Below are 14,585 nucleotides of genomic sequence, written 5' to 3'. Positions count from 1 at the left end.
TAACAGTTGGAGTCAGGACATGAAGCTAGCTGTGGGATTCTGAAGCCTACCCCTTTCTCTAGTATTGAAGGCCCTAGTTTCTTGACCAACAAGGCTGGTCTTTAGCAGTTTCTTCCATCCACAAAAAACTTCAGCAGCCCGTCAATATTTACCAGGCTCACCCTTAACACCTGAAAATGATGTATCTGGCCCACATTCGTTGACGCCCCACCACTCCTCACACACACTAGTCTTATGGAATGCTTCTAACAAGATTGTACAAAAATGAGTAAACTCATTAAGTTTATAAGAATTCTGGAAAGACCCCCAAACAGGAAAGGGCTATATTCCGGTTTCTTTCAACAACGTTTCCTAGTTTCTACTTGGGATTTTTCTCTAAAACCTCTCTAATATGGGTTTATTTATTTGAAATCATGTTGTTGAAAGAATTTTAAATAAAAATCTTTCAGATAGATGATGATGACATGGAAATTCATCCCTATGCTCCCACTTACGGAAAGTGGGGGGATCACCTTGCATGGGCAACAGTACACAAGCTATGGAAGCTCATCCTCCACTGCTGAAATGTCTAATCTGAAATTACAATGAGCCTCCTTCTCTTTTTCTCTCATTTATTCCACATGGAACATGGCAATTATCAAGCGTTTTATCTCCAAGCTCAAACCCCGACACAATATAAAAGTTTCAGTGCTCTGCATGTTAAAAAGAACTATGTGGAGTTTACAGCCCCTTCCATTCCTGAAATTGTACAGTTCATCCTCTCTGGCAGACACAATAAACAAACAATTTCTTGTTCCACGTACACAATCTAAAAAAAAAAAAAAAATTGGGGAGGGCTAGCGCGCATGCTCAATACTCAAGCCAGCCAACCCATCCCACAGCCCTTTGCTACTGCGCCTGCGTGTGGGAGACGCCTCTCCCAGTTTGCGGGCGGGAAACACCCTGGAGAACCCGGATGGAACCCGGGCCTGGCTGAGGCGGAGGTTGTTGCGGATGCTTCTCTCTCCAGGCGCACCGCAGATTCCTGCTCAGGGGTCGGACCCGAGGAACCGCCGTCTCTACTGGTTCCGACGGCCAGAGGCTGGGCCCTAGGCTGAGCGGAGAGTGGGACTGGAGCCTGAAACGGGCGCCTAAAAGAAGCCCGAGCATCCCATAGGCCTGCGCCTCAGGCTTGGAGACGGGCGGGCGGAGACCGCGCAGAGTCTTTTTTTTTTCCTAGCAGCTGGCGTTCTTATCTCACCCGGGAGGCTGTAAAAATCTCCGTCCTTAACAGTAACACCATCAGGTCCTATCAGTTAAGAGCTGCTTGTTATTTGCATGCATTCTTATAATTAAATCTCCTAACAACCCTGTAAGGTAGGTACTGTTATCCCCTCTGGAGGAACTGAGGCTTGGAAAGGTCCCATCCTGTAAGTGACAAAGCCACGATCGCAGGCGTTTGCCCCTGGAGCGTCTGCCCAGCCACCAAGTTCCTGCCCCCATTCTCCTGGCTATTGATTTTAACTGTAAAATGTAATGGTTAAATGCTCTGCCTCCCCAGACACCTGCGCCTATCATGATCTTGCATACGCAGTGGCTAGAAAGAAGTTGAATTGTATTTGGTTTGGAGTTTTAGGTTTACAGCTGCACTTTGGTGTTTTCACTGCTGGAATATATATATATTAGCATTCCCTAAATATTTGTTTTGTGAGTGTTCACTTTTAACTGATTTTTCTCATTTGTAATACTTTTTCATATCTACCCTTCATAAACTTGCAAAAACATTTTACTTTGTTAGATCTTTCATTAAGCATCTGAAGATAATGTCTCAAAAGAATCATTCTTAAAATGAGTGATATCTATCTTAAGATAATGCTTTTTATCTTTTTATTATGGAAAGTTTCCAAAATACATTAAAATAGAACGGTGTAATGATGTGTACCCATCATCCAGCTTCAAGAGTTACCAACTTAAGGCCAGTCATTTCTTTTATCTCCACCCCGCTTTGTGCATGTTTGTGAGTGTGCTGAAGTACAGTATTTCAAAGGAATCCCAGACATCTTATTTCACTTGTAAATAATCGTCTGTATCTAACAAATGAGGACTTTTTAAAAACACAACCACAATACCATTATCATGCCTGTTTAACAGTATCTCCTTATCATGATGCTTTTTAATGTTTACGTTTTTTAGGATATTGTAATTCCTGAATACCACAAAAGCGCAAGTGCAAATTGTGAGGTTCTAAAACACAAGCCTCTTGGGCAGTAAGTTCATCTTTGAGGCCCTTGAAAATTCTTGCCACCTGTTCTCCCTTTTTGAGGGGGATGGAGAAGAATACTTTAAATTGATTTTCCTAAAACTGTTCAAAACAGATACATTTTAAATTAAAATATACTTGAGAGACATAGTCAAGGTGGATAGGAATGGACTCTTAACAGATCTTGTAATGATTTCCAGTTTGTTTTGTTTTTGAGACAGAGTCTCACTCTGTCACCCAGTCTGGAGAGTGCAGTGGCATCATCTCGGCTCACTGCAACCTCTGCCTCCCAGATCAAGCGATTCTCCTGCATCAACCTCTCCAGTAGCTGGGATCACCATGCACAGCTAATTTTTGTATTTTTAGTAGAGACGAGGTTTCGCCTCGTTTGAGTTGGCGGGGCCAGTCTCAAACTCCTGACCTCAGGTGATCCGCCTTCCTCGGCCTCCCAAAGTGCTGGGATTATGGACATGAGCCACCGTGCCCGGCCTTTTTTTGAGACAGAGTCTGGCTCTCTCACCCAGGCTGGAGTGCAGTGGCGTGATCTCAGCTCACTGCAACCTCTGCCCCCTGGGTTCAAGCGATTCTCCTGCCTCAGCCTCCCGAGTAGATGGGACTACAGGCATGCGCCACCACACCCAGCTAATTTTTGTATTTTTAGTAGAGACAGAGTTTCACTATGTTGGCCAGGCTGGTCTGGAACTCCTGGCTTCAAGTGATCTGCCTGCCTTGGCTTCCCAAAGTGCTGGGGTAACAGGCGTGAGCCACCGTTCAGGGCCCGTCTTGTAATGATTTCTAATGTGACTAAAAACATTTTCCTTTATTCCCTCTTCCTCCCCAAATGTTACATGATAAATATACATTAATAGAATACAGAAAAATAAGCATTTATGTAATGTCATAATTTTATCGTCATTAATTAGAAGTGGTTCTAAGCAAAAGTGGTCATGTAGTCTCATTACTTGACAAAAGAAGTCTTAAGATCAGCCCTTTACACTTCAGGTTGTCTTTTTTGATTGGCAGACATCCTCCAATTTAACAGGCTCATAACAACCTTGTAACAGCTCAGCTTATTTTATTGGAGTACACTTTACAACTAGTTCATCTTGGTAGATCCACTTGAAAGCTAATGCTTTAAGTGGATATTCTTGGCTTGTGATTTTTCTTTTAATGGCCAAAGTGGGCATTCAGATTTAAATGTGTACCTGTTACTTTATTTCAGCCACATTCTCTGGCACAGAACTTTGGAAACTTTGGGGATCACTTACTTATCTTGGAGATAGAATGTTTTCTAAGGTATATTTGAGCCTACCTGTGGATTATGCCTTTACTCGTTGCTAAAGGGAGAGAAAGAGAAAAGACATGGCTTTCATTTTAGGTTTCAACTTTCATAGGAGGCTGTCATCAACTCAGAAAACGTAGAAAATTTAAATATCTATTAAAGCATTGGGACCATTCACTTAGAAACCTAGAATATTTGTTAGCTAAGGATTGGTTTGAAGGATATGTTTTCATTCCCCTAAGTCTGACTACTTAACCAGGTTGTGTTTCAGGACTGCCTGAACAACATTATTTCATATTCTTTTGTTCTGCTTCTGGAGAAGATATATATTAGTTCTAAGGTAGTGCAGGGACGTGTATATTTTGAAAGGGTTTCCCAGTGATTGTGATGATATGGTATCTCTTGTCACAGATCACTGTTCTAGTTACTATTTATAAGAATTATCTAAAATACTTATTTACAATACAGATTCTAGGCCCCCACTCCATAGCTGGAGAATCAGAATCTCTATGGGTGGGGCCTTCTACATCCTGTCTTTGGGTTAAACCAAACCTTAGGAATGCTGCTTATTTTGTGTATGTGCGTGTGTGTCTTCTTGACTGCTTTCCCTTAGAGGTATGTAGGTGGAAAAGCATCATGAAATTCGTTATTTTACTTAAGAGTGTTCTCCTATGAGAGGGATTTTTCTGAAGTCTCGGTAACAAGAACAGTTGTGTTTCCCCTGAGCAAGTTGTTTTGCTTTTTTTTTTTTTTTTTTTTTTCACAGAGACTTGCTCTGTCGTCCAGGCTGGAGTGTAGTGGCATGATCTTGGCTTAGTAGCTGGGACTACAGGCGTATGCCACCATGCCCAGCTAATTTTTTGTATTTTTAGTAGAGATGGGGTTTCACCATATTGCCCAGGCTGGTCTCGAACTCCTGAGCTCAGGCAGTCCACCCACCTCAGCCTCCTAAAGTGCTGGGATTACAGGCATGAGCTACCACGCCCGGCCATTTTGCTTTTTTATATGGACACTATGAATCATGGACTGATAGTGTGTTACACTTAGCAGCAAGGAAGCTCTGAGCCAATTTGTAGCCTACCTTTGCATCAGGGGTGGCTTAATCAGACTTAAAGACCTATTTGAAATTCTCTGCCTAAGTTGGAGTCAAAACTGCTCAAGGTTCAAATAGTATTACAGACCTGTTTAGTCTTTAACTATTAAAAAGAACTACCATGTTCTCACTCATAAATGGTAGCTAAATAATGTGTACACATGGACGTGGATAATGGAGTGATGGGTAAAGGAGACTTGGAAGGGTGGGGTGGAAGAGTGGGGTGGGAGGGAGTAGATGAGAAATAATGAGTACAATGTATGTTATTTGGGTGACGGATACCCTAAAAACCCTCACTTTGCCACTATGTGGTCTATGCATATAACAAAATTGTGCTTGTACCCCATAAATGTATACAATTATTTTAACCTCCATGTCAGAATCCACCCTTCCTTATTTAGTGAATTGCTCCTTTATTCAGTGATTCTTAACTGAGGGTATGCATACATCTTTGGGTCTGAATGGAAGAAGGTGGTGGTAGTGAGATGCCCTTTCTAGGGATACAAAATGTGCTAGATTTGTTTGTAACATACATTATTGAAAACAAGTTAAGCCATAACTGTAATTCACCAATAAAGGACTTACAGGTGTTCATAACTTGTCTAAGCTCAAATCTCCCATATATAACTTGCTGGCAAATCATTCATTCCAGGGCATTAGCTATGAGTTGCTAGCTTTAAGTTGAACTATATCCTGTCATGGCTTACTTCGAATTGACATGCTGCAGGCTGTATCTTGACATATACAAGATAGCATGTGATGTGGCTTTGTTTTAATTCAGTTAGCCACTGGTTTTTAATGTGTGGGTTATATTTTACTCCCAAAGCAAAATTCTGTGGCATCTCTGGAATACTACCTGAGAATTTTTGTGTGCCATGTCGAAGAAACGCAAATGGGATGATGACTATGTTCGCTACTGGTTCACCTGTACAACGGAAGTAGATGGAACTCAGCGCCCACAGTGTGTGTTGTGTAACTCAGTATTTTCAAATGCTGACCTCAGACCATCAAAACTGTCAGACCATTTTAACAGACAGCATGGTGGTGTGGCTGGGCATGATCTCAATAGCCTGAAGCATATGCCAACACCATCTGATCAGAGTGAAACCTTGAAAGCATTTGGAGTTGCATCTCATGAGGATACTTTATTACAAGCATCGTATCAATTTGCGTATTTATGTGCCAAGGAGAAGAATCCTCATACAGTAGCTGAAAAGTTAGTGAAACCCTGTGCACTGGAAATAGCACAAATAGTTTTGGGACCAGATGCACAAAAGAAGCTTCAGCAGGTACCCTTATCAGATGACGTGATCCATTCTAGAATTGATGAAATGAGCCAGGATATCTTACAGCAAGTTCTAGAAGATATCAAAGCCAGTCCTCTTAAAGTGGGTATTCAGCTTGCTGAGACAACTGACATGGATGACTGCAGTCAGCTAATGGCATTTGTGCGCTATATAAAAGAAAGAGAGATCGTAGAAGAATTTCTCTTCTGTGAACCATTGCAGCTATCCATGAAAGGAATAGATGTGTTCAATCTCTTCAGAGACTTCTTTCTGAAGCATAAGATAGCACTTGATGTATGTGGCTCTGTTTGTACTGATGGTGCCTCCTCTATGCTAGGAGAAAATTCCGAGTTTGTTGCCTACGTGAAAAAAGAGATACCTCATATCGTAGTCACACATTGTTTATTGAATCCTCATGCACTTGTCATAAAGACATTGCCTACAAAACTGAGGGATGCTCTGTTTACTGTGGTGAGGGTAATAAATTTCATCAAAGGGAGAGCTCCAAATCATCGCCTATTTCAGGCTTTCTTTGAAGAAATTGGCATAGAATATAGTGTCCTCCTTTTCCATACTGAAATGAGGTGGCTTTCCCGAGGCCAAATACTTACTCACATTTTTGAAATGTATGAAGAAATAAATCAGTTTCTTCACCACAAAAGCAGTAATTTAGTTGATGGCTTTGAAAATAAAGAGTTTAAAATTCACCTAGCATACCTTGCAGATTTATTCAAACACTTAAATGAACTCAGTGCATCTATGCAGAGGACTGGGATGAACACAGTATCAGCTAGAGAGAAGTTATCTGCTTTTGTTAGGAAGTTTCCATTTTGGCAAAAACGAATTGAGAAAAGAAATTTTACCAATTTTCCTTTTCTTGAAGAAATAATTGTTTCAGATAATGAAGGCATATTCATTGCAGCTGAAATAACACTGCATCTGCAACAATTGAGCAACTTCTTCCATGGATATTTTTCCATTGGAGATCTTAATGAGGCAAGTAAATGGATATTGGATCCATTTCTTTTTAATATCGATTTTGTTGATGATAGTTATTTAATGAAAAATGATCTTGCTGAATTACGAGCTAGTGGCCAAATCCTAATGGAATTTGAGACAATGAAGCTTGAGGATTTCTGGTGTGCCCAATTCACAGCGTTTCCAACCCTGGCAAAGACAGCTCTAGAAATCCTTATGCCATTTGCAACTACATACCTTTGTGAGTTGGGATTTTCATCACTTTTACATTTCAAAACAAAGTCCAGAAGCTGCTTTAATCTGAGTGATGATATCCGTGTGGCTATTTCAAAAAAAGTTCCTCGTTTCTCAGACATCATTGAACAAAAGCTACAGCTACAGCAGAAGTCACTGTAAGCTGATATACTTTTTTAATGAATAATTTCAATCTTAATATCATTGTAAAATTAAGCTGTAATTCTGTCTCTTTCATATTTATGATATACTGAATTCTGTGTCTAAAAAACTTAAGAACTTTAATTTTGAATGAGGCATGTGAAAATATGTTTTGAGAATAAAAACACAAACAGCAGAAAAGATTAAGTACTACTGCCTAGTTACTATCATGAGATTTTCCTAATTCTAAGTATCTGTTTAACCTGTTCGTGTGGTATATGAAAAAGATACCTAAGCACTAGAATATCCAGCTAAATGGTGCAATAGGCTAGGAATTGAGCCAGGAGAAAAGAGAAGATATCCCAGAAGTCAAAAAGGCAAAATGAAAGCTTGAGTTCGCCCATCTTTGTTATGGAGAGGTTAATGAAATCAGAGGAGGATTATGAAATATAATGGGAAAAGGAATGATCTGGCTTATATAAGACTTATTTTTAAATATACTCTTTGGAGTTAGTCTCACAATGTCCATTCCCCTAGCTCCTGTGCTATGAATATCATATTAATAAATAGCCTAATATATTAATCACTGTTTGTCATCTTTAAATTACTTCAGAACTCCAAGTTATCAAGGCTGCTGAAAAGGAGATTCCTGAGCCTTACCCTAGAGATTGTGGTTAGTAGGCCTGTGATGAGGTCAAGGATCCTCATTTGTAACCAGCTTTCCAGACTGTTCTGATGGATTCTTGGATTCTTGGGTCCTCTGGGTTCAATTTTTCCTATACTTATTTTTCCTTTACTCTAATTTTGTCACTTATATTACATCTTATATGTATTTTTCTAAGTTCAAAATGTCAGAGTATAAATCATAAATAAATTGACATGAAATCAATGGAGTAATTCAAGACCATCAAAAAATTCCCCATGGGAATCTAACTTAGCACACTTTTTCTGGATGATAATTTGGCAAAATATTTTTTAATTTAAATAAATTTTCATTTATATTTTTAAACATTAATATTTTATCAAAGTACTACATGCTCAAGGCTGGGAAAAAATGATATAGCGAGTCCTATAAGGAAAAGCCACAATCCCCTTCCTGCCCAATTACCCATTTCTTCTGTAATTTCTTGTGGTTCCACCCACATCTCTTAAGTAGTATGTTCATACCATGACATATAGCAGTTGAATCAGCTTTAAAAGTTATATATTGACTCCCCTAGATAATATGTAAGGATTCAATTTATAAAATATCCATCTCTTCTACTCCTCTCAATTTTTTATTATTATTACACTAATGTTAGTCTCTTTGTTGGTTATTTATAGCCCTTTGATTAAGATTTTTTCCTCTATAAATTTATCATGTGGAAAGAATCAGGAATGTCCAAAAGTTTTACTTATAAGGTGGCTAATCAGAACATTTTTATAATACTGAAAAATAAAAAACCTGAAGGGAAATGGAACCTGGCTACCAAATTTAGATGCCACATTAGTACGCAAATCAAAGTTTATATTTTATCAGTAAGTATAAATACACACCTTTTTTCACTTAAAAATGTAACACAATATAGGTCCTAATTTTCCTATTACAGTCTAACATCAAAGACAGAAAAATTTCCAAAGCTAATATGGAAATCTAGATGTGTAGGCCAGGCGCGGTGGCTCATGCCTGTAATCCCAGCACTTTGGGAGGCCAAGGCGGGCGGATCACTAGGTCAGGAGTTCGAAACCAGCCTGGCTAAAATGGTGAAACCCCACCTCTACTAAAAATACAAAAATTAGCCAGGCATGGTGGCATGCGCCTGTAATCCCAGCTACTCAGGAGGCTGAGACGGAAGAATTGCTTGAACCCAGGAGACACAGGTTGCAGTGAGCTGAGATTGTGCCACTGCACCCCAGCCTAGGTGACAGAGTGAGACTCCATCTCAAAAAAAAAAAAATCTAGATGTGTATATATAAAGTTTAATCTGTATGCAATTCTAAAGTTAGGAAGGAGGTAGGAATAGGGACATGGGCATGTATGAAACCTAGGATTTAATAGTATGATAGAAGGACCAGGATGAAATGACCTTTGATAGCCAGTCTTTCATTAGGTCTTAGACTAAATTAGTTATTGCTGCTCTGAAACAAAAACTCAAGGGACGTTTTTAAGGAAATGGCTAACTAGGATTTTTATTCATTTTCAAATTCTACAACAATTTATTTTCTCCTGATCAAATGAAAGAGCTGCAGTGTTTGCTAAAATGAAGGAATTTCAATTTTTTTTAGTTTAAAAATGTCCCACAATGGTACATATGTTGGAATTTTTAGTCATGTGTTGGTTTCTTTTTTCCCAAAGAAGAGATAATTACTTTTCTTATGTTTTATTTTAGAGTCATTGATACATTTTGAAAAGGAGTAGAAATAGAATAAAAACATAATCTTCATGACCAGCAGATGTCACTCTCTGTATAGGTTTGAATGAGAAAGCAACTTTACTCACATTACAGATTTTGCCAAATAGCTGATTTTAAACATCTCTAGAAAAGGTACTAGTGGCTCAAATTTAAAATTCTTTACCTGAGCCTCTGTGGACTGAAAACTGGCAGGCAGAACTCTGTTGGAGCCAGTAACCACGAGACTGCAAGAAATCACGTGGAAACCCAGGTGGGAAAGAGAAAATATCAATGACTTTTTCTGTAATACAAGCATGTGCATTTTTGACATCCTCACTGTTTTGTCTAAGCCACCAGAAACTGCTGAAAGTTAGTAAATAATAGGTCAGCATTTTCAGTCATGAGCCAATGGGAAGCAAAACCAAATAGACTTACACTTTTTTTTTTTTTTTTTTTTTTTGAAGCAGAGTCTTGCTCTGTCGCCCAGGCTGGAGTTCAGTGGCGCCGTCTCGGCTCGCTGCAAGCTCCGCCTCCTGGGTTCACGCCATTCTCCTGCCTCAGCCTCCTGAGTAGCTGGGACTACAGGCACCCGCCACCACGCCCAGCTAATTTTTTTGTATTTTTAGTAGAGACGGGGTTTCACTATGTTAGCCAGGATGGTCTCGATCTGACCTCGTGATCCACCCGCCTCGACCTCCCAAAGTGCTGGGGTTAGAGGCGTGTGCCCCCGCACCCGGCTAACTTATACTTTTAAAGAGTGAACTTGATGATACTTGAATTATATCTCAATTTTTTTTTTTTTTTTTTTTGAGACGGAGTTTCATTCTGTCACCCAGGCTGGAGTGCAGTGGTGTGATCGTGATCTCGGCTCACTGCAACCTCCACTCCTGGGTTCAAGAGATTCTCCTGTCTCAGCCTCCCAAGTAGCTGGGATTACAGATGCCCACCACTGCGTCCAGCTAATTTTTGTATTTTTAGTAGAGATAGGGTTTCACCATATTGGCCAGGCTGGTCTCGAACTCCTGACCTCAAGTGATCCACCTGCCTTGGCCTCCCAAAGTGCTGGGATTACAAGCATGAGCCACTGCGCCCAGCCTCAATTTTTAAAAATAGGCTCTGCGGCCGGGTGCAGTCGCTCACACCTGTAATCCCAGCACTTTGGGAAGCTGAGGCAGGAGGGCTGTTGAGGCCAGGAGTTCAAGACTAGCGTGAGCAACATATCAAGGTCCCGTCTCTACAAAAAATAAAATTAGCTGGGCATGGTAGCACATGCCTGTAGTCCCAGCTACTCAAGAGACTGAGACAGGAGGTTTCCTTGAGCCCAAAAGGTTGAGGCTGAAGTAGGCCGTGATGGTGCCACTGCACTCCAGCCTGGGTGACAGAGTGAGACCTTGTCTGAAAAAAAAAAAAGGCTGGGCACAGTGGCTCACAGCTGTAATCCTGGCACTTTGGGAGGCCATGAGGGCAGGAGGATCACTTGAGCCCAGGAGCTCAAGACCAGCCTGGCCAACAAAGTGACACACTTTCTCTACAAAAATTAGCCCAGTGTGGTGGCATGCCTTCATAGTCCTAGCTACTTGGGAGGTTGAATTGGGAGGATCGCTTGAGCCCAGGAGGTGGAGGCTGCAGTGAGCTGTGATTATGCCACTGCACTTCAGCCTGGGCAATAGAGAGAGACCCATATAAAAAAAAAAAAAGCTCTGGATAGTATACAGGTTTCTTTTTTTAGCACTAAATTATATCAAATACTATGAGCATGGCTTTAATATCTACCAGGCATTTAGAAACATCGAATTTGAAGCTTTCAAAGTCTACGTTAATTTGAAGGGCAGTATAAGGTTATTGTGTGTTGCGATTTGTGCTTCTATGAATAAAGAGAGACCTTAGATTATTTTACTTTTGTTTTACAAATTTGCTGTAAATCTTATCATACTTCAGCAATGGATTGAGTCCTGTCTCAGCTACTGATTAGTTGTATAAACTTTGTAGTTCTTGGCATATAGGAATCAAGAGATCTGACAGTCTGATCATCTTGTTTTGACCTGCTTAGCATTCATTCATTCACTTGCTTCTTTTAATAATAACACCCTGATTTTTCTTGAGGAACTATTTTCCCCCCACTATCAGTCCATATTACCCCCTACTGGCTAATTAGTTAGCTGTAGTACTTTTGCTGGAATTAATGGGAAAGATGCTATACATTCTAAACTAATAGGATGTGTCTGGACTTCCAGTGGTCGGTTTTGCTACCTGTATTAGGGTTCTCCAGAGGGACAGAATGAATAGGATGTATGTATATGTGAAAGGGATTTTATTAGAAAGAATTGGCTCACATGATGCACAAGGCAAAGTCCCACGATAGGCCATCTGCAAGGTGTGGATGAGAGAAACCAGTAGGGATTCAGTCTGAAAGCCTCAAAACTAGGGAAGCCAACAATACAGCCTTCAGTCTGTGGCTGAAGGCCCTTGAGTCCCTGGCAATCCACTGGTGTAAATCCAAGAGTCCAAAGGCTGAAGAACCTGGAGTCTGATGTCCAAGGGCGGCAGGAGCAGGAAGAAGCATCCAGCATGGGAAAAAGAAGGAAGCCAGGAGACCCAGCAGGCAAAAGCTATTCCACCTTCTGCCACCTTTGTTCTAGCGGAGAACAAATGTAAGCTGTAAATGCTTACATTAAAAAGAAAAGTCAGCCGGGCATGGTGGCTCACGCCTGTAATCCCAACACTTTGGGAGGCTGAGACAGGCGGATTACGAGGTCAGGAGTTTGAGACCGGCCTGGCCAACATGGTGAAAACCCGTCTCTACTAAAAATAAAAAAATTAGCTGGGTGTGGTGGCAGGCACCTGTAATCCAAGCTACTTGGGAGACTGAGGCAGGAGAATCATTTGACCCCAGGAGGCAGAGGTTGCAGTGAGCATAGATCACACCATTGCACTCCAGCCTAGGTGACAGGGCAAGACTCTGTCTAAAAAAAAAAAAGAAAAGAAAAGAAAAGTCAATAACCTAAACTTCCACCTAAAGAAACTAGAGAAATAAGAGCAAACTAAACCCAAAGCAAGCAGAAGGAAGGAAATAATAAAGATTAAAGTGGAAATAAATGAAACTCACCAACAATAGAGAAAATCATAGAAATCAACAGTTAGTCCTTTGAAAATATTAAAAAAATTGACAAACCTTAAGTTAGACCTAGAAAAAACAGGAATGAAAGGGGACATTACTACCAACCTTACAGAATCAAAGAAGGAAATATTATGAACAATTGCATACCAACAAATTAGATAACCTAGATGAAATGGAAAAATTAATAGAAAGGCACAAACTCCCAAAACTGACTCAAGAAAAAATAGGAAACCTGAATAGACCCATAACAAGTAAAAAGATTGAGTCAGTAATCCAAAAAAAATCCAAGGAATCAGAGAAAGGCTCAGGGCCAGATGGATTCACTGTCATCTGATGAATTCTAACAAATATTAAAAGAACACCAATCCTTCACAAATTCTTCCAAAAAAATGAAAAGGGAGGAACACTTACCTCATTCCATGGTATCAAACCAAACAAATAACATCACAAGAAAACTGCAGACCAGTATTCCTTATGAATATGCTTATAAAAATCCTCCATAAAATACTGGCAAACTCAATCCAGCAACGTATGACAAAAATTATACATTGTGACCAAGTGAGATTTATTCCAAGAATGCAAGGTTGGTTCAATGTGAAAGTCAACCAGTAGGATACATCAAACTAACAGAATAAAAGAAACCACATGATCATTTCAACAGACGGGAAAAAAAACACTTGACAAATCCAATATCCTTTAATTAAAAAAAAAAACTAGAAATAGAAGGAAATGTCCTCAACTTGATGAGCATTTATGAAAATATGAAAAACCCATGGCTAACATACTTAGTGGTTAAAAAAAAAAGCCTTCCCTATAAGATCAGGAAAAGTCAAGACTGTCTACTCTCACCACTTGTTTGTTTGGTTTTTTTGAGACAAGGCCTATCTCTGTTGCTCAGGCTAGAGTGCAGTGGCACAGTCATGGCTCACTACAGCCTCCACCTCCCAGGCTCAAACGATCCTCCTGCCTCAGCCTCCTGAGTAGCTGTAACCACAAGCACACACCACCATGGCAGGCTAATTGTTTATATTGTTTGTAGAGATGGGATTTTGCCATGTTGCCCAGGCTGGTCTCAAACTCCTGAGCTTGAGCCTTCTGCCTGCCTTGGCCTCCCAGAGTGCTAGTATTACAGATGTGAGCCACTGCTCCCAGCCACCACTTTTATTTAACATTGTACTTGGAGATTCTAACCAGGGCAATTAGGCAATAAAAAGAAATAAAAAGAATTACTTTTTATTAACATTTGTTATTGGACATGGAAGCTTTAAGAGGTGTATTCAGAGCATCCCCTGGTGTCCCAGACATAGTCTTTTCTTGCTGCCATTGTGTAGCAGCAACCCAATTTCTCCTTAGTAATCATTATTGATTGCCCTAGCCAGTAAAATATTCCCCCTCTTTGCGTATTGGTTCAGTGACATGAGCCCAGTACTAATGGTGATGGACAGAATTCATTTGCCAGATAATAGGACCCAAAATGACAAATCTATAATTTATTACAGGAAAAGAACATAGTATAGTATCAGCATTAAAGTACAGATACGCATCATACCCAAAGGCTGCCTCATAAGAAGAGGTCTGGAGAGGACAATTTTGAGCACTAAGTGTCAGGGCTTGTGGTAGGCAGAAAAATGGTCCTTCAAAGGTGTCTGCATATTTATCCCTGAAACCTGTGCATATGTTACTTTACATGGCAAAAAAAGACTTCGAAAATGTGATTAAGTGAAATATCTTGAGATAGGAAGATTATCCTGGATTATCCAATGGGCCCATTGTGGTCACAAGGGTCCCTCTCATAAGGAGACAGGAGAGTCAAAGAAGATGTGAGGATAAAAGCAAAGGTCA

At 40.2% G+C, this 14,585-nt stretch overlaps 1 protein-coding gene across 1 annotated transcript; it reads left to right on the top strand.

Annotated features, from left to right (window-relative positions):
• The first annotated feature begins 887 nt into the window (after window positions 1-887).
• Window positions 888-7,454, top strand: FAM200C (family with sequence similarity 200 member C). Its single transcript, XM_004042932.5, has 2 exons — window positions 888-1,356; window positions 5,441-7,454. The coding sequence occupies exon 2, from the start codon at window positions 5,490-5,492 to the stop codon at window positions 7,272-7,274; it is 1,785 nt and encodes a 594-aa protein (XP_004042980.2). The 5' UTR covers window positions 888-1,356; window positions 5,441-5,489; the 3' UTR covers window positions 7,275-7,454.
• The last annotated feature ends 7,131 nt before the right edge of the window (window positions 7,455-14,585 follow it).

This window comes from Gorilla gorilla, chromosome 4 (genome assembly GCF_029281585.2).
Source record: "Gorilla gorilla gorilla isolate KB3781 chromosome 4, NHGRI_mGorGor1-v2.1_pri, whole genome shotgun sequence".
NCBI lineage: Eukaryota > Metazoa > Chordata > Mammalia > Primates > Hominidae > Gorilla > Gorilla gorilla.
Note: the sequence above shows the minus strand (reverse complement) of the source record. Positions and strands in the feature narration are given on the sequence as shown.

Excerpts from the sequence above, each read along its gene's own strand:
- FAM200C (XM_004042932.5), top strand. The coding sequence starts at position 5,490 with ATGTCGAAGAAACGCAAATGGGATGATGACTATGTTCGCTACTGGTTC.